The sequence below is a fragment of the Pinus tabuliformis genome, chromosome 9 (genome assembly GCF_031772625.1).
Source record: "Pinus tabuliformis cultivar Carrire ecotype Pingquan chromosome 9, CPIR1, whole genome shotgun sequence".
Classification (NCBI taxonomy): Eukaryota; Viridiplantae; Streptophyta; class Pinopsida; order Pinales; family Pinaceae; genus Pinus; species Pinus tabuliformis.
The window spans coordinates 1,571,502,342-1,571,527,058 of record NC_142307.1 but is presented as its reverse complement, the minus strand read 5'-3'; the positions used below and the strand labels follow the sequence as shown (position 1 = coordinate 1,571,527,058).

At 38.0% G+C, this 24,717-nt stretch overlaps 1 protein-coding gene across 1 annotated transcript; it reads left to right on the top strand.

The window, feature by feature from the left end:
- The first annotated feature begins 16,424 nt into the window (after positions 1-16,424).
- Positions 16,425-17,561, top strand: LOC149154654 (uncharacterized). The gene is made up of 3 exons (XM_089440563.1): positions 16,425-16,913; positions 17,009-17,103; positions 17,206-17,561. The coding sequence occupies exons 1-3, from the start codon at positions 16,456-16,458 to the stop codon at positions 17,421-17,423; spliced, it is 771 nt and encodes a 256-aa protein (XP_089296689.1). The 5' UTR covers positions 16,425-16,455; the 3' UTR covers positions 17,424-17,561.
- The last annotated feature ends 7,156 nt before the right edge of the window (positions 17,562-24,717 follow it).

Genomic DNA, 24,717 nt, shown 5'->3' with positions numbered 1-24,717 from the left:
CTGCCTTTCTATTTGTTCTCTTCTATGCTTTTCTGCCTGCAGCTTGTTTTGCTTTTCCTCCTGTTCTCCAGTTGTAACAGGAGGTGAATTTATTTCCAGCTGATCAGGCTCGCTTGAGGATGAAGCTGGGGTTGTGGATAATAAATTTAGAGGCAAAGTTTGCAACCTTTGCTTTCTAAGTTTATTAAATTCAGTTAATTCCACATCTTCATATCTCATTGCAGCAAGTTGTTTGACTTGGCTTATTGAATCGGCGCCCATGAACAGGTCGTCAAACTGGTCTTCTTGATGAACAACCTTTGTCAGTTTAGCCTGTTCCAAGGCAATGAAAGCAGTCTTTTTCGGGTCATAGAGTCTGTTGGGAATAGAAGCTAGAGATACCATTTGGAGTTTCGCTGCTTCCTTTTCTGCATGCTTATAATTTAGCAGCGTGTAAACTCCAATTCTCAAAGGAAAAGCTGGCCATCCTCTCTTCTTCTCTTCTTTGAGAGTTTGTGTGACACCCTCAGACATGATCTGATAGGAGATTTCTCGGGCTAACAATTTGTCTGGGATGTAAAAGGGAAGAACATGTGGCCTAGCCTTGCTTCCAAAAACTCTGACATAGGAAAAATATTCTTCGCCGAACCAATGGGCTACGGCTGGTAGGTCAAAAGAGGCTTCATAGGAAATTCTAGGGATAGGTCTGTCAAAAATAGAATAGTGAACGGGAACCATAAAACCATTGCAAATTTGATACAAATGGTCTTTGTGAGAGGGTTTCCACAATTTACGATGATACAAATGAATAGGTGTTGGGTCATGGGTTGTCCATCTCCAACCAAGGACAGGAAACTCAGAATTAAAACAAAGGGTATCCATAATGTAGGCAGAGTAATAGAAGGGTGGGATTTTTCTCTCGGTGACTCTGGTTTTGGCCCTAAACTCACGAATAGCTAAGACCAACTTATCAGACAGAATAGTGGCCCAATCCATGATTATACTATTGACGGCCGCTTCCATTAAGGGAACCATATCAACATGGATATTTGCAGAATCATGAAATCCCCACAATCTACACATCATAATTCCAGCATAACAGTAAGGTGAAGCCAAAGAAGCATTGGAGTACTTACCCGACATATCCTGCTTGTGTTTTGCTGGATTTTGCCTCCAATCTCGGAGAGGTTCGGCTGGTGATTCATTCTCTCTGGCGAATTTCTCCACAAAGGCTCTGTTATAGACTTGCTCGGGATTGGGCAAATGATACATCCGTCTCAAGTCGTCAGGCTTGAAGGAACCGAAAATCCTTCCATCCTTAGTATGGAAGGTTCTATTAGTGAGAGTAATTTCTTCAATTGCCCAACGTACCACATCAGTATAAGGTAAGACTTGTTCTCTGGCTGCTATTCTGTGCAGAAAGGAGTCAGCCAAATCTTTAAGAGTTGCCTCAGACTTTCTTAGTTCATCTACACTTGCCTCCGTTACTGTCGTTTCTGGTTGTTCTGCTTCTAGCAAATTGTATGTCCCTTGCCATGTAGTACCAGTAAGACCAGTGCATGTAGTATCTGAGATTAAGCCTTTCTTTGAAACTGTAGCAGCTTGGCCTGAGGCAGGTGTCGCAGTAGAACCTGCCACCTTCTTGAACTTCTTTCCCATCATATTCAGACTTCTCTCGACAGTTGAATTCTACACAAATGCAAGAGAAATCGTAATAAAGAAATAACAATGACAATCCATAACGGGATAGATATATTATTTGAAGCGTGGTGAGATTATTTCTAAAAGAGGCTGCGGATCTAATGATTTGAGAAGGCACCGTAGACGTAATGATGGTGATTTTACGGCCTGCAGTTCCATAAATGACCATTACTTAAGTTATTAAACCGAATGACCCTTTAAAGCGTGCAATAGATTTTTTCAAAGGTCTAATCGTAATTGCTCGTTAATTCGAAGGGGCAAAGCTTTAAATACGCATGCATTACCTTATCCCTTTACTTAACGGCATTTTGAAATCTGAGCTTTTGTCACATCGGATTTAAATATAACTTTAATGCTTTGAAATAATCACCTTTTGGAAACTGAGGTCATCATTAAGTGTCATCGCATCGCATCGGAAGTATGAGTGACCTTATCATTTGGGAAAGATCTTTAGCGAACGCCAATTGCGACATTGTATTAGCGCGCGTACATAATCCCGAAATGTATATCAATTGATTTACCGAATGCCGATAGCGATGTCGCATCGGGAAAAGATATGAACGCCTTATGAAACTGCGTAGGATTCTGCCGACTGCCGATAGCGATATCGCATCGGGTCGGAGCTTTAAAACATTTTTCACAAGAAATAGCGCCGATAGTTGATCGCCGATATCGTGTCGCATCGGGGAAAAGGTATGTGCTTTTTCTTTGTGTGCATTGGCTATCGCCGATGGCCGATAGCGATATCGCATCGGGAAGAACCAAGATGGTAACCAACTTTGCGATTAACCTCAAAAATTGCTCATTATTTGTTCAACAAGGGTTTTATGCACAAATTCATTTGATTATCATACCTTATTGGAACAAGTTTATTAATGCCAATTAAAAATTTAAAAAGGGACCCATCTCATATGTAAATTGTTTGTGATACAAATGTTATGAAATGGGGGGTTGTTGTAGGGCACAACAATTGGCGATTCGCTGGCAGAACCAGTTATCTCTGGACTAATAAATATACTTACACCTTTTCAAATAGAGTCTTTATAAAGGAAAGGAACTTTCTAATATAACTAGATGTCTATTGATTCTGAATAAAACAGGTTTCTTCATTTGACTTCCTCTTTTTATAAATGCACTTTGAGTATTAAAATAAGTCCTTGTTGGTTTATAAAGGTAAAAATAGAAAACTTTTCCATATCAGCTTTTTAAAATAAACTCCTCTGTCACAGGTAGAGCCTCTGCTGCCAGCAAACATTCATAGTCTCGGCAGGGTTACCTTTTAACCATGTTGTTGTCCATTGTTCCATTCACCTTAGAGTGTGACTAAACAGAATGAATTCAAAAGATATTTTCGTATTTTTCGAATTTCACTTTCTTCTTTGCTTAAGATAAAAGCCATTGTCCTGGTTTGGTGGCCAGATAAATGACAATGCCATTCACGGGTAGTAATTTAAACTGAACAAGCTGGCTCGTGATGAGACCCCTTGTCTTGAAATTTCAAGCCATTACCCTGTTTGATATGCAGTTTTGGTAATGTCAGTTAAATTATTTTCCTATGAACATGGTAAGCAGGCTTGTAATAAGACCTCTTATCTTTAATCTTCTATATTTTAGAATTACACTCTGAGTAATCATAAACTTTTTTGGTGAATGGGATGAACAACTATCTTCTTAAGAATAAATGGATGACAGGTTTAAGAGTTAAAGATACTGAAGATGAATTAGCTCCTATTTTCATATAGATAACCTTTGGGGACTAATTTCGAACACCCAAGATAACTCATAGAACTTCGTTCAGAGTGAAGTTTACAAAGATTAGACTGTGATGTTCAGAATAAAAAGATATCTAATTTCCTAGAAATGATCTCTCTTGGTTTAAGACGCTATTATCCAAAAGTAAATACTAATATTGTCATGGCGAGACAGCTTTTAATTACAGCAAAAGGTCAATGGGAAATGTCCCACATTCTTATTTCTACAAATCCTACAAACTATATAAAAACTATCAAACTACAAAGAGAAGGGGTTACCTTCTCAATTAAAGAATTTCTTCAAGATTAGACCATTGACAGGGAGAGAATCCCTCACCCCTGATAGATTTTGGAGTATGAATGTGGAATGGCCTACTTTTTCACAGATTTGAAATGGTCCTAGCCACAGTTTTTGAAATTTGGTATGTTTACCTTTGTCTTCATGGGCTTTGTCCCATTTCAGGACTAGATCTCCGACTTGGAATTGTTTAGGACTAGATGAGGCCAGGTCAAAAGCTGCTTTAATGACTTGCTGATGTTTAGCGTGTGTAACCTTGGCTTTTTCCCTTTCTTCTTCAAGTTTAAGAATTTGATCATATCTATACTGTATAGAAGAAGAAGGAGTTTCGTCGATAAATTGCACTAAGGCTAGAGATGGAAGAAGAAGGTTGGTTGGTACGATTGCTTCTTTTCCATAGACGAGATTAAACGGAGAGGTCCCTATGGAAGCTTTCTGTGTTATCCTATCGGCCCATAATGCAAATACCAAGGATTTATGCCAATTCTTATGATTCTCTTCGATTGTTCGCTTAATGATCTTGATTAGGTTTTTATTTGTTGATTCTGCTAGGCCATTACCCTGAGGATAGTAATTAGCAGAATACTTTAATTTAAATCCCCTTTTGATAGCGAAATCAATCATTGCATTACCTGAGAAGTAAGAAGCATTATCAAAGACGAGAGCGTTTGGAACACCAAACCTGGTAATGATGAACTGATCTATAAATTCAATGATCGCCTCAGAGTTTGTTGTCTTTAACGGAGCTGCTTCTACCCACTTTGTAAAGTAATCAGTTGCTGTAAGGATATAGCTGTGTTGCTTGGAAGAAGAAGGATTTATTTCTCCAATGATGTCCAATCCCCATTGTTCAAAAGGTTGTTCAATGTTGATTGGTTGCAAAGGGAAAGCTGGCTTTTGTTGTCTTCCACTGGCAGTTTGGCATTTGATGCATTTCCTTACATATTCATGAGTGTCCTTAAACAAAGTAGGCCAATAATATCCAGCATGAATGACTTTATGAGCTGTTGTATCAGCTCCAAAATGTCCTCCTGCCGGTCCATCGTGTAGCTCCTGCAAAACCTTTTGAGCTTCAGGTTTCTCAAGGCATCTTAATAGGACAGAATCATAGTTTCTTCTGAAGAGCACATTATTAATAAGGGAAAAACTCTTAGCTTTCAATCTAATGGCTCTTTTGTTCTTGTAGGACAAATTGGTAGGTGCATAACCATTCTTTAAATAAAAGATCAGATCTGAATATTGAGATTCGGAATCCGGTATACTTAGCTGATTAACTTCTTGGGTTTGCTCTGTATCACTTGATTCAGGAATGTTTGATGCTCCTGCTAATATCCTGCAAAAACCTTGACCTTTAACAAACTTTGCTGGCTTTATTTCTAGATCATATTCTTGAAGGGCTGCGACCCAATTTGCCCTCTTTTCTCCCAATTCCTTTTGGATTAATAGTTGCCTAACTGCTGAGAAAGGAACTATTACTTTAGTATGGGTTTTTAAGAGAAAGGGTCGATAATGTTTGACTGCTTTAAAGACAGCAAAAGCTTGTTTTTCAATATCGGAATAGTTTAATTCGGCGCCTTGAAAGTTTGAACTGAAGAACGAGATAGGCGCTTCCAAATTGTCATCATTCAACTGGGTGAGCACTGCTGCGTAAGATAAGTCGGATGCAATGGTATATAATATAAAATGATTAGAAAGATTTGGAGTATTCAGAGCTGGGACATTGATTATGGATTGCTTAATATCATTAAAAGCTTGCTTTTCTTCTAATCCCCATCTGAAGGTTGAATTCTTTTTAATCATCGTTTGTAGTGGTAGTACAATCTGTGAAAAATCTGGAACGAATCGTTTAACGAAATTAATCTTCCCTAGAAACGACTGCATCGATTTTTTGTTGTGCGGAAAAGGAATTTCAGAAATTTCCTTAATTCGATCAGGATCTACATAAATGCCATCTTTAGATACAATAAACCCTAGAAGCTTACCCTGGTTGAGAGCAAAGAAAGACTTTTTCGGGTTGAGAGAGATACCATATGTTTTGCATCGCTGAAAAATCTGCTTTAAATCATGCAAGTGGTTATATCTCTTTTTAGAATACACAGTAATATCATCGAGGTAGACGACTACTGTGCGATTAATTAACCCTCTAAAGGCTGTATCCATGGCTCTTTGGAATGTGGCTCCTACATTTATGAGTCCAAAAGGCATCTTTTGATATGCATAAGTTCCCCATTTTGTCCTGAATGTAGTCTTTAGTTGGTCATCAGGATGGACCAACACTTGATTATATCCTGAGAAACCGTCGAGAAAGGACATCAATTCAGATCCTGCTACCGATTGGAGGATTTGTTCCATGGTAGGCAGTGGGAAATTATCTTTCAAGCTTGCCCTATTCAAGTTTCTGAAATCAATACAGATTCGAATGTCGCCGTTTTTCTTCCTAACTGGAACCATATTGGAGACCCAGTTTGAGTGTCGGACAGGGAAGATAATCTTAGCTTTTAAGAGTTTATTAAGTTCCGACTTTATTTGGCTCTCCAAATTCGGGTGTATTTTTCTTAACTTCTGCTGGATAGGTTTTTGATCGGGAAGCATAGGAATAGTATGTTGTATGATAGATGTATCATATGTCTTGAGGTCGTCATAATTCCAAGCAAAAACTTGCTTGTTTTTCCTTAAGAGTTTGATGAATGCTTCCTTTTCTTCTATAGAAAGTCCTAGTCCTAAGTTGATATTTTGAGGAGCTTGATCTGTTCCCAAATTGATTGATTCAAACCTAAGAGTAGAGCTTTGGAGTTTTGCATTAGTTACAGGTTTGAACCTATCTTTAATGTCATAAAGGTCTTCGAGCTTTACCACAGGCTTAGGAATCGCGTTATCTTGAGATGTTTCTTTCATTTGAGAATCATGGTCATGCTCTTCAATGATTTGATTGTCATAAGACTTTTCAGAGGTTAAGAATTGCAAGATGTCTTCGTCATGGTTGAAAACCCTCCAGTTAGTGATGTTATCGGGAACTGAAGGTCTGAAAATTAATTCTATAGAAAATCTATCAAGGCTATAGTCTTCGGAAGGGAGGAGTTTGGAAGCTACGTTGGCTAGTAAATCAGCTGCCGAGTTTTGTGATCTTGGAATTGAAGAAATGTTGAATGCTGAGAAATGCAAAGTAAGATCTTGCACTAGCGATTGATAATGCTTAAGGTGGCTTGAAAGGCAATGAATTGTATTTCTTACCTGTTTAACAATGATCTCACTATCACCGAATACTTTAATATATTGGACTTTAAGGTCAATTGCCTTATATAGTCCCTGCACTAGAGCTTCGTATTCGGCCGTGTTATTGGTGCATTCAAATTCTAATCGACAGGATAGCATTGTTTTTTCGCCTTGCGGACTAACCAAAATGCAACCTGCTCCTGACCCCTCACTGGACTTAGAGCCATCAAAATACAAAGACCAAAATAAAGGAGAATCAACAAAAATATTTACATCTTTTTTATTTTCGTTGAAGCATTTGGATAAATTGGTTTGTGAAAAATTTTCTACTTGAGATGTACAATGGTTAACTAAAAAAGGGGAAGATTGGGCAACAAAGTTGCCAAAGAATGATTCTGAGGAATAATTTCCCAAAATGTTGTTGTTGAAGGCCACAGGCTGGTTTTCTTGTTCGAAATCGGTTACTGTGTGAGTCATGTGTTTCTCGCGGTCGATCCTTATTTGATTTGGCTTACCCTTGTAGGGGAGCCACATATGTGACCAATCCGTGGAAATGTATCCATGCAGTTTCTCAGACCAATCTCTGCTCAGAATTAAACCATAGAATTCAGGTATGTCAGCAATCAAAATATCTATTCTCTGTACTATTCTGGGATCAGCAGACAACCTGATAGTCACGGAATTAATTTCTCCAATAACCTGTACTTTGGTTCTGTCTAACTGTACAATATGAATTGCGGACTTCTGGGGTTCTATGTTCAGTTTAGAACAAACTGAAGCTGGCATAATATTAGATGAAGCCCCTGAATCAATTAAACAGTTATGCAGATTTCGATTATAGATTTCATAGGTGAGTAAGAAAGGTGGGGTATGAGAATTGGATCTGTCTCCGATCAGAACCGAATCGGTAGCTTCGACCATATCTGGAGGGGGTTGTCCTGAATCATTAGCAGCTTTTGAACTGGGAAGAGGGGAAGAGGGGACAGCGTTATATTCTCTTAGGAGCAATTTCTGCTGATGTTTTAACTTACTTAGTTCAAACATGGTTATGTTTGCCTTAGTCTTTTTCATATCATCAACAATATTATACTCCATGGAGTCAGATAGCACTAGTGTCTTGGATGTTGAAGGAGAGTTAGAAATCGGAGGCTGGTTTTGAGGGGCTGCTACCGGAGATTTCTTTGGAAGAACTTTTTCTTTTGGTGTGGCAGCACCTGCACTCCTCTTTTTTGTAGTTGTTTGAGTAGGTTCAGAAGCGATTTTACTTCTTGTAGTAACAGGAAAAGCTTCTTCTTGATTCTCGGTGTCAGAATTTGGGAGTATGAAATCCCACATGCCGTGACACTCAACTACTTCTTCTTCATCATCCGTTTGAGAGGTTGATTCCTCTTCTTCTTCTTCCTGTTCAGAGTCTGCATTAGATATAACATTGGGTGGCTTTGTTTCAGTTTTCTTGAAAGTTCTAAATGGTCTTTTGTTCGAAGTTTCAGCCACCTATTTTTTAATTTCAACCATTTCATTAGACAATGTTTTAAGGACCTTTTGTAAACCTTCCATGTCGTATGGGTCCTTTGGGGTCTTTTTCTTAGAATCTTCTTTAAATGAAACTTTTTTGGATTTTCTATCCTCCAAGGCAGCTTTCTTCTCTAGAGCATTAATACGCTTTTCAACGGCAAGTGCTTCCTTCATATTCTCGGCTAAGGTAGGTTTGCCAGCCCTGTCAACAAAAATGGCTATGTTGGAAGGGAGGGCAGTAATATACCATTCGCTCCTGATTTGTTCACTTGGCTTCGAAGCGGTGGGGATTTTATTTAGGAGTTTGTTGAATCGAGCATTAAACTCCTTTATTGGTTCCCTATGTTCTATTCTCAAATTGGAGAGGTCATTTATTAAAGTCGCCAGAGAACTGTCATCTCCATATTTGGTAAGGAACTGCTCTTGGCATGTAGTCCAGCTGGTAATAGAACCAGAAGGTAAAGAGAAGTACCAGGATCCTGCCGATCCTTGCAGGGTATAAGGGAAAAGTCTGACAACAACATCTTGTTCTGTCACTCCTTTTAAGTTAACTGCTAACATGAAATTGTTAATATGTTCTTCAGCTTGTGTTCCGTTATCTGGATTAAATTTAGGCAACCATTTTTCGGGAGCATCAGGTAGATCATGTAATGGTCCGGGCATATTGACTGCACCTGGCGTAGTCCATGGATCTGCCATTATGCTGGCGATAATAGTTGTTACTACTATTGGGATTCCAGATGACTGAGGAGAAGAATTTGTTGGAGCGAGAGTAGCTTGAGATGCTGTAGTACTTATTCCCTGACAAACAACAGTGTGTAATGAAGGAGTGGATGGTTGGCTTCGCAGAGGAGGAGTGGAAATGGAAGATATGGAAGAAAGATCTTCACTATCAGATACTTCAGTAATCTTTTTAGCCTTTTTCCTTTTTGGTAAAGGAAACTCAGTAGGTTCAATACCGAGTTTTTCACTTTGAAGTCTGGTAAGTGGATGAGATAAGCTTAACTGCGAAGTCACACTGCTTTGTGATACTTCAGATTTCTGAGGCGAGATCGAGAATCTCTGAAGTTTATGGATAAGAGACTGAACTTCAGGGGATTCAAGACTTAAATGTTCTGAAATATGATGGGTGTGAGCAGTGGTGGTTGATTCTTCTTTTTCTTGATCATGTGCTGGAGAACCAGCATGTGATTGAGAAGGAGAAGAGGGTTTGGAGGGGGAATTACTCTTAGAATGGTTTGTGGACCTGGACCTACTTGCCATTCACAGTTGATGGCCCTCCTTCTAGCGCCAAAAATGTTGATGCCCCGAAATTCGTTGCAACAACATCGGGGAAACCACCCGGTCCGGAACTTAGTGCAGCTCCTTTTCCGTTTGGAATAGTGGCTCCGACTGGGGATAATGGGACCAGTTTCCCAAAGATTATAAGTAAACGGGATGAATGAATGATTTACGATATGAAGTGATAACAAACAAATAACTAAACTATAAAAGAAATATAATAACTATAAGCTAATCCCGGGACTTATCAATTCAGATAATGCAGCGTTTGATAACCTATGCTTAATGGCAGGCATATAGATGTCACTAACAGTAAGCATAAATGTTTAAACCATTTAAGATTGCTCTGCATAAATAGTTATGCAGAGCGATAATAGCGAATTACTGCACTCAGTCATTTATATCATTGTTACACGCATGATTAAAAGAGATAACAAATCACAAAACATTCAATAGTGATATGAAATGCAGATTTGCTGTTATATCGCATACATGTAATCAATAATAGCAAAGTAATAACACAGCAATTTATATAATAGAAAAAGAACAGATACAGATAATAGTACCATGCAAGCTGTTTGATCAATCCAATATATTAATTGCTATGTCGCAGTCCTTCCTTCTAACCAGAAAGCATCCCAAGCAAACGACAATAGTGCACAATTTACTTAAAACAGCATTCCAAGTAAAATTAAGGACCAGTGGTCGAGTTTCAAAAAGAATATAGACTGAAGCACAATAGTGCAAACTTCAGCCTTTAAGTCTTTTACAAAATTTTACGACCCTTTCCAAAACAATGAAAGGGTCTATAAATACTATGCTAATCTAAAAATATCTAAATATCTAAAACTGAAAAACAACTAAATCGGTATTAACAAATATCATTGTGCATTTGGGTGATTCGGCAGTCGGCGGCGATGTTTTAGTCAGAGGTCTCTTTGCCTTTACTCCTTCGCTGACATATCGCCAGCATTGGCTCTACTTCTGGTGGAGTATTGAGGCGTGAAGTCAGCTGTGCATCGTATGTGGCATCTCGGAAATCGGCAATCAGGTATCGGAGAGCATCTATTAGGCAGTTAAGAGCCGACCTTTGAGAATGTGGTTTAATCAGGAAAAGCCAGTATGCGTCGGCAGTCAAGGTATTCACTCCAGCAATTAACCGCCCTTGTGTCTCCAACTCAGGATAATTCCTGTGCTCCAGCATGTTGGCGGTTGTTATGTTTCCAGGTGTACATTGTGAAATCATGTTTGCCAGGTACAATGTATCATTGACTAGATCGATCATGTTTCTGGCAATCGTTTTGCATCTGGATGCTGCCCTTTCTGCCTTCATTACCTGTGTGTTCCATTCCATGAAAAGTATGTCTTTGTATGTTACACAGATTCGGGAAAAATTTGCCGCTTTCCCTTCTGGAGTGTCTTGCCATTCAATATACTCTGTTATATCTTCTTCGGCCTGATCCAAGTTACCCCTGGCTTTCTCGATTTGCTCACATACTGCTGTAGATGTGTCACAAAGTATCTCAGCTTCAACTAGTTGTTGGCACAAGAGTTTGGTCTGAGATATCAATGCGCCGTTTATGAGAGTTGCCTCTGTTCTGAAATCATCAATACTCTTGGCACCTTTGACACTTTCAAGCTGTGCTGACAGCTGAATTATTTGCTCCTCTTTAGATTTCATCAACAGCTCATTCGATGCCTCCAACTGGGATAATGCTTCTGACAATTCTTGTGCTTTTTGAATGTCACTTTGGTCTATCCTCAGTTTCTCAATTTGCTGGGTTAACAAATGATTCTCTTGTTGTTGGGCCAGCAATTGTTCTTCTGCCTGTGCTGCCTTATTCCTTGCTTCTATCACTTCTGCTTGCAATGCATATGCCTCATGCTCTTTAGTCTTCAAAAGAAGACTCACCTCGGATGCCTTGTCAATGGTTGCCGCTGAATAAGCTCCCGCAAATTGCGATAGCTTTGTCAAATCTTCAGAGGGATCTAATTCTCCCTTCCAGACGACATTGCCCGTGACTGTTTGCTCAGTTGAAACAGAAAGTTGATCAATCCTTCGTCTCTTTCTTGAGCGCCTTACAACGGCTCTATGCTTAGGGCTGTAGAAAATGTCTAGGGGAGGAATTTCCTCTACCTGAAGATCAATTTGATCAGATGATTCTTGAGTAATTTCCTCAACATTCTGTACCATGGGTGGGCCGCTGGTTCCTTCAAGAACCGGAGAAAACATAGTATCGGGAATCTTTGAGGCATCTGAGTCTTTGGAGGCTTCCTTACCACTTATAATGGAATCGAATTGGTTCCATTCTTTAATCAATTCAGTATCAGCAGAGATTTGCTTACTCTGTTCTTTCTCTTTTTCAATCCTCTGCTGCTCCTCGAATGCCTTCCGCTGTTGCTGTTCCTCCAATTCCTTTTTCTGCCTATCTTCCAGTTCTTTCTTTGCTTTTTCTTCTTCCTCTCTTTTCCTCTGTTCTTCTAGCTCCTTTTTCCTTCTTTGCTCTTGTTCAATTTGTGCCTTTTCCTGCCTTTCTATTTGTTCTCTTCTATGCTTTTCTGCCTGCAGCTTGTTTTGCTTTTCCTCCTGTTCTCCAGTTGTAACAGGAGGTGAATTTATTTCCAGCTGATCAGGCTCGCTTGAGGATGAAGCTGGGGTTGTGGATAATAAATTTAGAGGCAAAGTTTGCAACCTTTGCTTTCTAAGTTTATTAAATTCAGTTAATTCCACATCTTCATATCTCATTGCAGCAAGTTGTTTGACTTGGCTTATTGAATCGGCGCCCATGAACAGGTCGTCAAACTGGTCTTCTTGATGAACAACCTTTGTCAGTTTAGCCTGTTCCAAGGCAATGAAAGCAGTCTTTTTCGGGTCATAGAGTCTGTTGGGAATAGAAGCTAGAGATACCATTTGGAGTTTCGCTGCCTCCTTTTCTGCATGCTTATAATTTAGCAGCGTGTAAACTCCAATTCTCAAAGGAAAAGCTGGCCATCCTCTCTTCTTCTCTTCTTTGAGATTTTGTGTGACACCCTCAGACATGATCTGATAGGAGATTTCTCGGGCTAACAATTTGTCTGGGATGTACAAGGGAAGAACATGTGGCCTAGCCTTGCTTCCAAAAACTCTGACATAGGAAAAATATTCTTCGCCGAACCAATGGGCTACGGCTGGTAGGTCAAAAGAGGCTTCATAGGAAATTCTAGGGATAGGTCTGTCAAAAATAGAATAGTGAACGGGAACCATAAAACCATTGCAAATTTGATACAAATGGTCTTTGTGAGAGGGTTTCCACAATTTAGGATGATACAAATGAATAGGTGTTGGGTCATGGGTTGTCCATCTCCAACCAAGGACAGGAAACTCAGAATTAAAACAAAGGGTATCCATAATGTAGGCAGAGTAATAGAAGGGTGGGATTTTTCTCTCGGTGACTCTGGTTTTGGCCCTAAACTCACGAATAGCTAAGACCAACTTATCAGACAGAATAGTGGCCCAATCCATGATTATACTATTGACGGTCGCTTCCATTAAGGGAACCATATCAACATGGATATTTGCAGAATCATGAAATCCCCACAATCTACACATCATAATTCCAGCATAACAGTAAGGTGAAGCCAAAGAAGCATTGGAGTACTTACCCGACATATCCTGCTTGTGTTTTACTGGATTTTGCCTCCAATCTCGGAGAGGTTCGGCTGGTGATTCATTCTCTCTGGCGAATTTCTCCACAAAGGCTCTGTTATAGACTTGCTCGGGATTGGGCAAATGATACATCCGTCTCAAATCGTCAGGCTTGAAGGAACCGAAAATCCTTCCATCCTTAGTATGGAAGGTTCTATTAGTGAGAGTAATTTCTTCAATTGCCCAACGTACCACATCAGTATAAGGCAAGACTTGTTCTCTGGCTGCTATTCTGTGCAGAAAGGAGTCAGCCAAATCTTTAAGAGTTGCCTCAGACTTTCTTAGTTCATCTACACTTGCCTCCGTTACTGTCGTTTCTGGTTGTTCTGCTTCTAGCAAATTGTATGTCCCTTGCCATGTAGTACCAGTAAGACCAGTGCATGTAGTATCTGAGATTAAGCCTTTCTTTGAAACTGTAGCAGCTTGGCCTGAGGCAGGTGTCGCAGTAGAACCTGCCACCTTCTTGAACTTCTTTCCCATCATATTCAGACTTCTCTCGACAGTTGAATTCTACACAAATGCAAGAGAAATTGTAATAAAGAAATAACAATGACAATCCATAACGGGATAGATATATTATTTGAAGCGTGGTGAGATTATTTCTAAAAGAGGCTGCGGATCTAATGATTTGAGAAGGCACCGTAGACGTAATGATGGTGATTTTACGGCCTGCAGTTCCATAAATGACCATTACTTAAGTTATTAAACCGAATGACCCCTTAAAGCGTGCAATAGATTTTTTCAAAGGTCTAATCGTAATTGCTCGTTAATTCGAAGGGGCAAAGCTTTAAATACGCATGCATTACCTTATCCCTTTACTTAACGGCATTTTGAAATCTGAGCTTTTGTCACATCGGATTTAAATATAACTTTAATGCTTTGAAATAATCACCTTTTGGAAACTGAGGTCATCATTAAGTGTCATCGCATCGCATCGGAAGTATGAGTGACCTTATCATTTGGGAAAGATCTTTAGCGAACGCCGATTGCGACATTGTATTAGCGCGCGTACATAATCCCGAAATGTATATCAATTGATTTACCGAATGCCGATAGCGATGTCGCATCGGGAAAAGATATGAACGCCTTATGAAACTGCGTAGGATTCTGCCGACTGCCGATAGCGATATCGCATCGGGTCGGAGCTTTAAAACATTTTTCACAAGAAATAGCGCCGATAGTTGATCGCCGATATCGTGTCGCATCGGGGAAAAGGTATGTGCTTTTTCTTTGTGTGCATTGGCTATCGCCGATGGCCGATAGCGATATCGCATCGGGAAGAACCAAGATGGTAACCAACTTTGCGATTAACCTCAAAAATTGCTCATTATTTGTTCAACAAGGGTTTTATGCACAAATTCATTTGATTATCATACCTTATTGGAACAAGTTTATTAATGCCAATTAAAAATTTAAAAAGGGACCCATCTCATATGTAAATTGTTTGTGATACAAATGTTATGAAATGGGGGGTTGTTGTAGGGCACAACAGGTTGGTAGGACTACATCTTCATCATGTCCATCTTCTCACCTCTATCAGGGGATTAGCACAAGATTTGACCCAAAGACTTACGGTTAGGTGAGATTTCATTTCTACAACCATTGCCAATTGAGCGCACAAGATTTGACCCAAAGACTTACGGTTATGTGAGATTTCATTTCTACAACCATTGCCAATTGAGCTACCCAAAACAGACAGTATAAATGTACAATAATTATTATAAATGAATAATAATTATTATAATATTTTTTTTGTATTATTATTATTATTTTATATTTGATTATTAATTAATAATGATATTAAATTTAAGCAACAACAAATTTAATATTCTTAATTAATAATAATAGTTCATATAAATTTATTAATTATCATTAATAATAAATTATTAATTATAATTAATTATAAATGAATATTTTATTAATTATAATAATAATTATAATATTTTTATTGTTATGGTTTTTTTTGTAATATTGTTATTATCTTATATTTATCCATATGAACATTAATGTTAGGATTAATATTAGATTTATATCATTAATGTTTATTTTGTTCTTTTAAATCACATTTATTAATGTGGTTGTGTATATGATTGATTAACCACATTTATTACACTGCTTGAGTGAACTTAATGGTTAAGAGCACGTGTTTCCTTCTCAAAGGTCACAAGTTCAAACCCAGAGGGGTAGAGTATATATGTCATATATGTCTTCATAGACTTAACAGTGAACACCAAAGTAAATCCATTATCCCATAAACAAAAAAATCTCATACACTAATTTGATATAATAATAATTATTATTATAATTATGCTAATATGTATAAATGCATTTCTTAATTTCTCAAAAAAAAAATTCCTATTTAAAAAGCATTATTCCACTCAAATAAAGGTTAGTTTAGGATTGTAGCAATTTTTTGAAAAGAGAAAGAGAGTACCAAAAAAAATACGAGGAACACTCACCTAATAGAAAGCGGGAAAAGTTATGGTTGAAATTGTTGGCCGCACGATGGGTATTCCCAAACATCATCTAGGGGCCTTTAGAAACTTCTAGATCACCATGCGCAAGTCCAAATACCAATACAAATTAAAGCTTATGACCTCCACAAACTTTTAGTCATCTTGTGATACGAATACAAATTAATTAAAGCTGATAACCTTTTTAGATCGCCATGCATAAGTCCAAATGCCAATAAAAAATAAACAACAAATGTCGGAAAGAAGGTTCTCCTGTCATTCTAAGACTTTAATGGTGCTTAAATTTATTTCTATTTACTTTCCTTGGATTCCTCAGGTTTCGTAAGGTTCAGGATAATATTGCTATCATTGTCACAGGCTTCCGGGAAATCTATAATTGGAGGCAAAAGGACAACGCGGCACGACAGCTGTAATAACGAGCTCTGATTCGCCCAATGACGTTGTGGTCGGAAAAGGCGTTGCTTCATCACCAAGAAAGGAATTTGTTAACTCTATATATATATCCATTCCCATACTGCGAGTGTCAACCAAATTTTATGGTTTTTGCTCGTCTTTATAATGGCAGATTCAAGTCCTTTCGAGGAGATTCAGTGGGACGTTTTGCTCCAAGATCTGCCACAGTCGCCGAAGATTTGTTTGGATGACTTGGGGCTGCCCATTTCGCCTCATTATTTTAATGAAGATCTGCAAAATGAGAAATGTGAAGCAGAAAATATTTCCTCAAAGCCGCCAATTGAATCTCTCGTTTCCGAACTCTCTGCTCTCAACGAACTCTTGTTCAGCGATGACGGTCTAGAGAATTATACATTTGACGCTAACGGAATCGAGCCCAACGAATTCCTTGACATAGATTCTTTCCTTGCGGGCTTCTGCAGTTCCCAGCAACAGCCCGACCAGGACGATGACGGAGCTCTGAAAATTCAACCGTCTTGTGACGGAGAAGCGCCTGCAAATGGCGGGGAATTAACGGAAGAAGGCGGTGAAAGGCTCGGCACCTGCGGACTGAAGCGGAAACGGTAAGCGCCCTTTTCTGGTCTCTGCATTTTGCTAAACACATGGATTTTGAGGAATAAAGAAAAGGGGTCTGAATGAGTCTTGAGGAGACATTCAGGTATTCCTCCATGGAAGCAGATACCACGGAGGTCGTCTCATGGAGTTCTTGTCATGGCGACCGCAAAACAGATGAGCCCGCAGTGCTTATAGTGGGTACGTTCAAACTTTATTGATTTCAACATCCAGCTTTCCAATTTTCAATTTTTCTCGGGTTCAGGAAGTGATGTTAATACTGTGCGGAGTGGTTAAATACAGATTCCCTGCAGAAGGAATTCGTGTTTTGCGTCGTGATGATGATAATGACGTTTCTGATGGCCTGCAAGCTTCCTCGCCCGCCTCTGAAGAAAAAAATGGGATGCCAAGAGCAGCCTTACATGAGTAGGAAGAATAGAAAACTCTTATTTATAAGTTTCTACATCGATGACGGTGAGGGCGAGAGACTGCGGAAATGGATGTGGTGCAGAAGAGAATGAAATTATGTCTAAAGAGATGTGAAGGGACATTTCATAATGTTGCTTTGTGTATTTGCTGAATGTTAAGTGTCTTGTTACTTTATTTATAACTTTGCACTAATATAAATTAGTTTGTCTGTGGGATTCAGTTTTCTTATAGCTTTGTATTAATGTAAGTTAGTTAGTTTGTGGGATTCAGTTTTCTTATTAAAAAGGCCCAAGCATGAAATTCAATTGAAAAAATAATAATTAATATCCAAGCCAAAGATAAAAGCCACTTATGAAATATAATAATCAACGGCCAAACATCCTACAATAGCTATATGTAAATATTTTTTAATCTAACATTAAAATCTCTATTAACATTCATAATAATTAAAAATAACAGATTTATGTTTTGATGAAATATTAAAATGATACTATTTATAAACCTAGAGCTATATAGTTGAAGTCCTATTAACATATAGTGTATTTCAGGTTTGTTTTTCTTTCTTTTTAATTCTTGATAGCACAGTTTACAATAGCACAGTTTACAATGGTTTGAAAATGATCATTGTTGTTATATTTGGTTGGAATAATCACTTATTTAATAATGTTTAATTGGAAAGATTACTTATGTTTAATGGTAATGGTTAGTTAATATTATTAATTCTATTAAATTATGAATAATTGATTTATGAATAAAATAATGGTTTTTTTTTATTAATTTTGTTATAATATTTTTCCGCAATATTAATGTATGATTGATAATTTGTTTATTTTTTATATTATATATATATATATATATATATATATATATATATATATATATATATATATATAATTGGTTTAATAGATTTTTATAATTTAAATTTATTATTTATAGAGTGTAGAAATTTTTGTAAATTTTATTAATTTTTAGAATGTCATAAAATGTTTGGTAATATTTTTTTGCTAAAATATTTAAATTTATAATCATTTTAAGGGTTTAGTATAAAATATTTTTATTGTGTATAATTTGGGTTAGTCATGGTAAAAAAAAATGGAAATTGTTAATCTATTTTTAGAAAAATGGAAAATTAAGGTTTGTTAAATTTTTCTTATCATTTTCTATAGCATCCCTTATCACCCATTCCTTGTGTTTCTCCTTGAACTTTTCCTTTACCTCTGACATACTTCATATGTATTCAAATTTATTTACTAACTATTTAATTAAGGAAAATTATAAATTTATCTCAAATCTTACAACTTTTACAATTTTCATGTATTTTTTCCATACACATGCCAAATTGCATTTCACATAGTGCTTTGCCAACAATATTGTCATCTTCTCAAAGTTAATTGTGATTTAATGCACATGCTTATTCTTATGTATTAATCTGAGCCAACCCTTTTACATGTGAATATATCCCTTTCTTGGGAAATATTTATGTGGTAATATTCATAATGAAGTTCCAAATCTAATTGTAGGCAAATTACATGGAATTTTATTGGATGTGGTAGAAAAGCATCACGCTTTAACACATGTTCAATTCAAACCACTATGCATTTTTTTTTACAATACTTTTAAGCATTTTATGTTCAAGCTCAATATTGAATGTGGAGGCATCATCTAACTTCACTCCATGTTGTAGAAGATCTACCCTATATCCAATCTAAAAAAAATGTTTACAACTTCAAATTAAAGAAACTTAGTATTTGCTCAAAAGAAGCATTCGCTATATCAATAATATCCCTTTATACATGCTAACATTTTCATATTTATCTATGTTTTCCACAAATTGTGTTCTCGTCACTGGAATTATCCATAATCAAATGTGGACAAGAAATGTCGATTATAAAGAACATGAAATAACCTACGTTCACATATAATCCATCAAATTTATTTAGTCTCTATGGATTCAACCCTTCCTATCCTAGTAAATTTTAGGAGGCACAACCAATACGTAGTGTCATCATATACATAGTACCATTTTATACATATATTCCTCTTTTTATTGAGATATATATTGTTAGGGCCCCAAGTTGGCACCAAGGCCAACAGGTGCCCATGATGGTCCATGCTCACTTGAGTGGCAGAAAACCAACTCAAAGGTGCGATGAGCGTGCCTACATGGAGAGGTGCCCAGGTCGGCATAAGAGCTACTGTGCATGAGTTGATGGATGTGAGCCTTGGGTGCGCCTGCACAGAGGTATGGTGTCGGTCATCGTGCTGGGAAAAAAGTAGCAGGCACAACACAGGAGCGCGCCCACCCAATGACATTGCGATATAGCAGAGGGTGTAGTAGAGAGATCGCCCAACATAATGAAGAGCACGTCGAGGCATCATGTATCATAACATGGAGGCATAGTGAACCCATGCCCATGGGCGCACTTGCACCATCGGTCGTCCAAATGATATGGCGTCGTAGTGGGAAAGGAACACAGCGTGCGAAGGCAAGCAAGCGAGGGAGCGAGGCATCATGCGACGTGACGTGCGACTCAAGGAAGTTACTAATAGGGCAGTAACGTGAGCGACAAGGTAAGGCGAGCACCCAAACAAAGGATTTCTCACCCAGCAAAGTACACCCACTCGCCCATGGGCAGGTCAGCTCGAGGGCATGCCTAATCATGAAGGGGCGTCCAACCAAACTGAAAGGGTCGACCCAAACATTGAAGGGGTGTTAACCACATAAATTATCCAGGAAAGGAGGCATATAAATAAGAATCGAGGAATTATACCAAGAGTCACCAAGAAAGTTTGACTAAGTGAAGAGACATCATAGAATAGTTCGCACTAAGGGGCGAGTCTGTTGTAACACCCTCCTCCCACACTTACCCAAGTTCATTGGTCTACCGGAGTAAATATGTGATGAAGAGTTACTATGATATGACTCAACCTCCTACGTACAACTAAGGAAGTGGAATCGTCAAACCAAAACTTTATTGTCCTCCCTTAGGTGCTACAAGACCCTAGGAGCTAACCAACCACTCCAGGTGCCCAACCCCTAAGCTAACTTACTTTTTCATTGACTTGGGCTCAGTCACTCCCATGAAAACACAAGCCAGCCACTATAACCCTCCGGTCACTCCCACAAGCATTCTTCCAAGTGATTTTACACTAATTTACTTAGTTTTGTGTCAGCGACCCTGAGATCTGAGACAGTTTTTTAGTGCTAGAACCCAAGCCTCTACCTAGAAATTAATGAAACTCTCATAAATGACAAATAACAAAAATACAAAGCCTTTAATTCAAATCTTGATCAAGGACTTAATCTGACCCATCGTAACCATGACAAACATTTCATCAAACACCTCATGAACATGTATTCTACATGTCATAATTACATATCTAAACATAGGGGTCTCATACGTATATGAGAATTGTTAAGAATGTTTGATGCCCTCTCACAATAGTTTCATTATCATCTATTAAGTCATACATTCATTAACCTTTCATTTACTAATCAAAACATGTTGAGAGCCATAAGTAAAGTCTATCATAAAACCATGATTATAACCAACATATAACCAGAATAATAACAATGATAGAACAACCATCAAGCCACATAATAACAAGTATAAATACTCATGAAGATAAAAGAGAAAAAGATCTCTTATTAACATATGAAAATCCAACCAAGTCAGGGACTTCCATGTACCACCCAACCATAGATTGGGTTGAACCAAATCTTTCTTTCAGCCAATCATCCTCGTGCCATATTCCAAGCATGAATGTGGGAATCACAACAAAAGCAACCAGGGCTTCCTTAGGTTTTACCGCATATCGTGCCATTATAGGTCAAGGGATTCCTAGGCCAAGTAGTAAACATACACTAACAGGATTTATCAAAATCCCACAAAAATTGGTGAAGGGATCACTAGGCCCTAAAAGATTTATTCACCAATACCTTGAGGAATTTTTCCATCTCCACCCTCAAGATTTATCGTGTATCTTTCCATTATTGGTCAAGGGATTCCTAGGCCCTTCTAAATTTTCCTGAGATCACTTCACCTGGTTCCAAAACCATCTGACAATCTAGCTCAACCAAACGAAAGAACCCCATCACAACATGGCTATCCTAAATTGTAAGGCAAGGCAGAAACCATTGTCACACCTAGAAAAACCCATGCCAATGACAACAAGAGAACCAAATACACACATGCATATACCATGCATGCCAAAGCTAGCAAGGAAATCATACATGCAACTCAATACTTGCAAGTAATCCCACTATAGCCACTTGATCCAACTCTTCCTTGCTAGATCCTTGCTTCCCTTTGCTTTCTTGTCCTTCCTTTACCTTCGTTTCTCCAATGCTAGAGTGCTCCAAGAAAACTCTAAGTGTGCAAGAGTATGAGAGAGAGAGAATAAAGAGAGAACCCCAAAACTGAACTGACAAAAGGTTAAACTAAAAAAAGTTGTGAATTGATCCTTAGAATCTTTTTTATTAGTGAGGCCTCTATTTTCTTAATTTTCCTCCTCACATGCAACCTCTAACCTTTCACCTTCCTTTTCTCTTATTTTCTTTTATTTTAATAATTAAAATGCCAATTAATGCCTCATGCCTTTTCAAAGCCTTTTCCAATTTTCCTTAGCCATAATAAACCAAATGAACACCCACTGAGATGTTTTTCCCAACATTTAGCTTGGAATACATGTCCCATGACCTTGGTCTTATTTTTCCTTTATTAACTTTATTACATGAACTTTTAACCTAGGGTTGTTACAGACCCCTCCCCCTTAGGGGAACACCATCCTCAATGTTCTATGACACCTACAACCAGAAAGACCACTGAAGACCAAAACATATTTCCTATGGAGCTTTATAACTTATCTTAATGTAGTATTTACAATATCCACCCGTTGAAAAGAAAACCAACATGACAAACATAACAACATGACACCCATACTACTTATTGGAGCTTTATAACATAGCTTGTTGTGGTATTTACAATAACAACCATACATAAATATGTACATATACCAAAACTCATTTTCCTTCACCGAAAAATAATGAAGGATGCATAGCTCGCATCTGATCAACCATCTCCCATGTAGCTTCATTAGGAAGTGCTTCCATTGCATTTTAATTTGCTCGATTGCTAAGTTTCAGAGCATGATTATATTTCATTGCAATATGCACTATGGATCCAGCTGGAATTCTCCTTTTGGTTACACCTGCAATACAAAACAATAAATAACATGATCAACATATTTTACATATCTATTAAGCAATGAAACATGGATAACATCATGGACTTCACTGTTGGAGGCAGTGCAAGACTGTAGGCCACTCGCCCAATCCTCTCAAGGATGCTGAAAGGCCCATAGTAACGAGGTGCCAACTTGGCACATGACCCAATCCTCAAGGAGGTATTCTTGGGCTTGATGCATACGTACACATGTTCCCTAACCTAAAACTCCTTAAATGCCATGTGTTGGTCTACATAACTCTTTTGTCTATCCTGTGATGCCTTTATATTTTTCTTGATAACATGTGTTTCATGTTCCAACTCTGCCGAAATGTTTGTTCCAATCAACGCCTTGTTCACTAGATCACTCCAACTTATATGGGTATTACAACTTCTCCCATAAAGTGCCTCAAACATACTTATCCTTAGTGATTCCTGATACCCATTGTTGTAAGCAAACTCTACCATTGGAAGATACTCTTCCCACTTTTTTTGTTGATGCATGACATACATTCTTAGCATGTCCTCCAAAATATTGTTTGCCCTCTTTGTCTGTTCATTTATCTACAGATGATAAGTTGTACCAAAGGCCAACTCTATACCCAAACATGAAAATAACTCCTTCCAAAACCTGGAAGTGAACTTGGCATCTCTATCAGAGACAATCTTCTTCTAAACACCATGTAACCTCACTATCTCCCTCATGAAGATATGTGCTACATCACTAGCTGAATAAGTAGACGTCATTGGAATGAAGTGTGCTACATTTGTTAATCTTTCAACCAAAACCATAATAGAATCATGTTGTGTAGATGTCCTGAGAAACATGTAATGAAATCCATGGAAATGGCCTCCCATTTTCACTCTGGAATTGTTGGGTGTGTGCTATATTCTTTGCATGACTACCCCACGTGTGGGGGGGGCGGTAGTCCCCCCTGTCCGGGGGTATGCAAGGGAGCAGTAGCCCCCCTGCACGGGGTCCGAGGTAGCGCCCCGAGAAAAAAAAAATTGGACCCTATATTAGGTGGGCGGACCTACCTATGGTTATGTGCATGGATTTCGCACATGGTTTTGGGCATGATGGTTTTATGTCCATTGTATTTTGTAGATACAGTCAAGGGAACTATGATTATATTCTAATCTAGGGTTAATGGATTGGGGTTTATGGATTCTTCGACATGTATATATATGTATTGTAACATTGAAAGGAATATAATGAAAAATCAATCTAGTAGTCCCAGTATTGGAATCCATAGGAAATCTTTGTGTATATTTGTTTTATGTTTTATGCTCTCGCCATTATTTTTTTTTTACTTTCTAGAGTTCATTTGCAAGTAATTTCTATACAGGGTTAAAACCTAAAGGAATTAGAATCGGCTGTAGTAGACCACCTGGATGTTTGCACTTTGTCTTTACCTGTTGACAATACAAACACCTAATGACAAACTCAACCACCTCTTTCTTTAAATTCGACCAATAGTAGAACTTCTTCACTGCTGTCAATGTCTTATGATATCCCAGATGACCCGAATATGGATTAACATTAAATTCCCTCAAGATAAGCTTCTTTAGTTCAATGTTGTCTGACACATAGATCCTATCCCTAAATATCACCAAACCATTTGTCTTGAGATGATAGTCCACATCTTGTTCACCTGTACCTTGTTGCTGTAAGCTATGCCTAAGATCCCTATACATGTCATCCTATTATCCATCCTGTAAGATCCAATCCTATAAATATGTCCCATAAGAAATCATAGTTGTTATACGATTCACCTATACTCTTTTGCTAAGAGCATCTGCAACCATGTCTCTTTTTCTTTATTGAAGCTGATCTCAAAGTCAAACTCCCTGATCATGGCCAACCACCTAGCCGGCATGGCATTCAAATTAGGTTGGTAAAACAAATATCTCAACCCACTTTGATCATTCATCAATAAAAACCTCCTACCAATAAGATAATGCCTCCACATCTTCAATGCATGGATGCTCGTTGCCAACTCAAGATCATGCATCACATAATTATGCTCATGCTCATTCAATTTCCTTGATTCGTAGCATACCACATGTCCCTCCTACATCAAGAATCCACCAAATCCTCTCTTGCAAGAATCTATACACACCATAAACTCTTTATCTATATATGCAATCTTGAGAGTTG

Bases quoted from the DNA above. Each gene is read 5' to 3' on its own strand.
- LOC149154654 (XM_089440563.1), top strand. From the start codon at position 16,456: ATGGCAGATTCAAGTCCTTTCGAGGAGATTCAGTGGGACGTTTTGCTC. The intron at 16,914-17,008 runs GTAAGCGCCCTT...GGAGACATTCAG, and splicing joins TGCGGACTGAAGCGGAAACG to GTATTCCTCCATGGAAGCAG. The intron at 17,104-17,205 runs GTACGTTCAAAC...GGTTAAATACAG, and splicing joins GCCCGCAGTGCTTATAGTGG to ATTCCCTGCAGAAGGAATTC.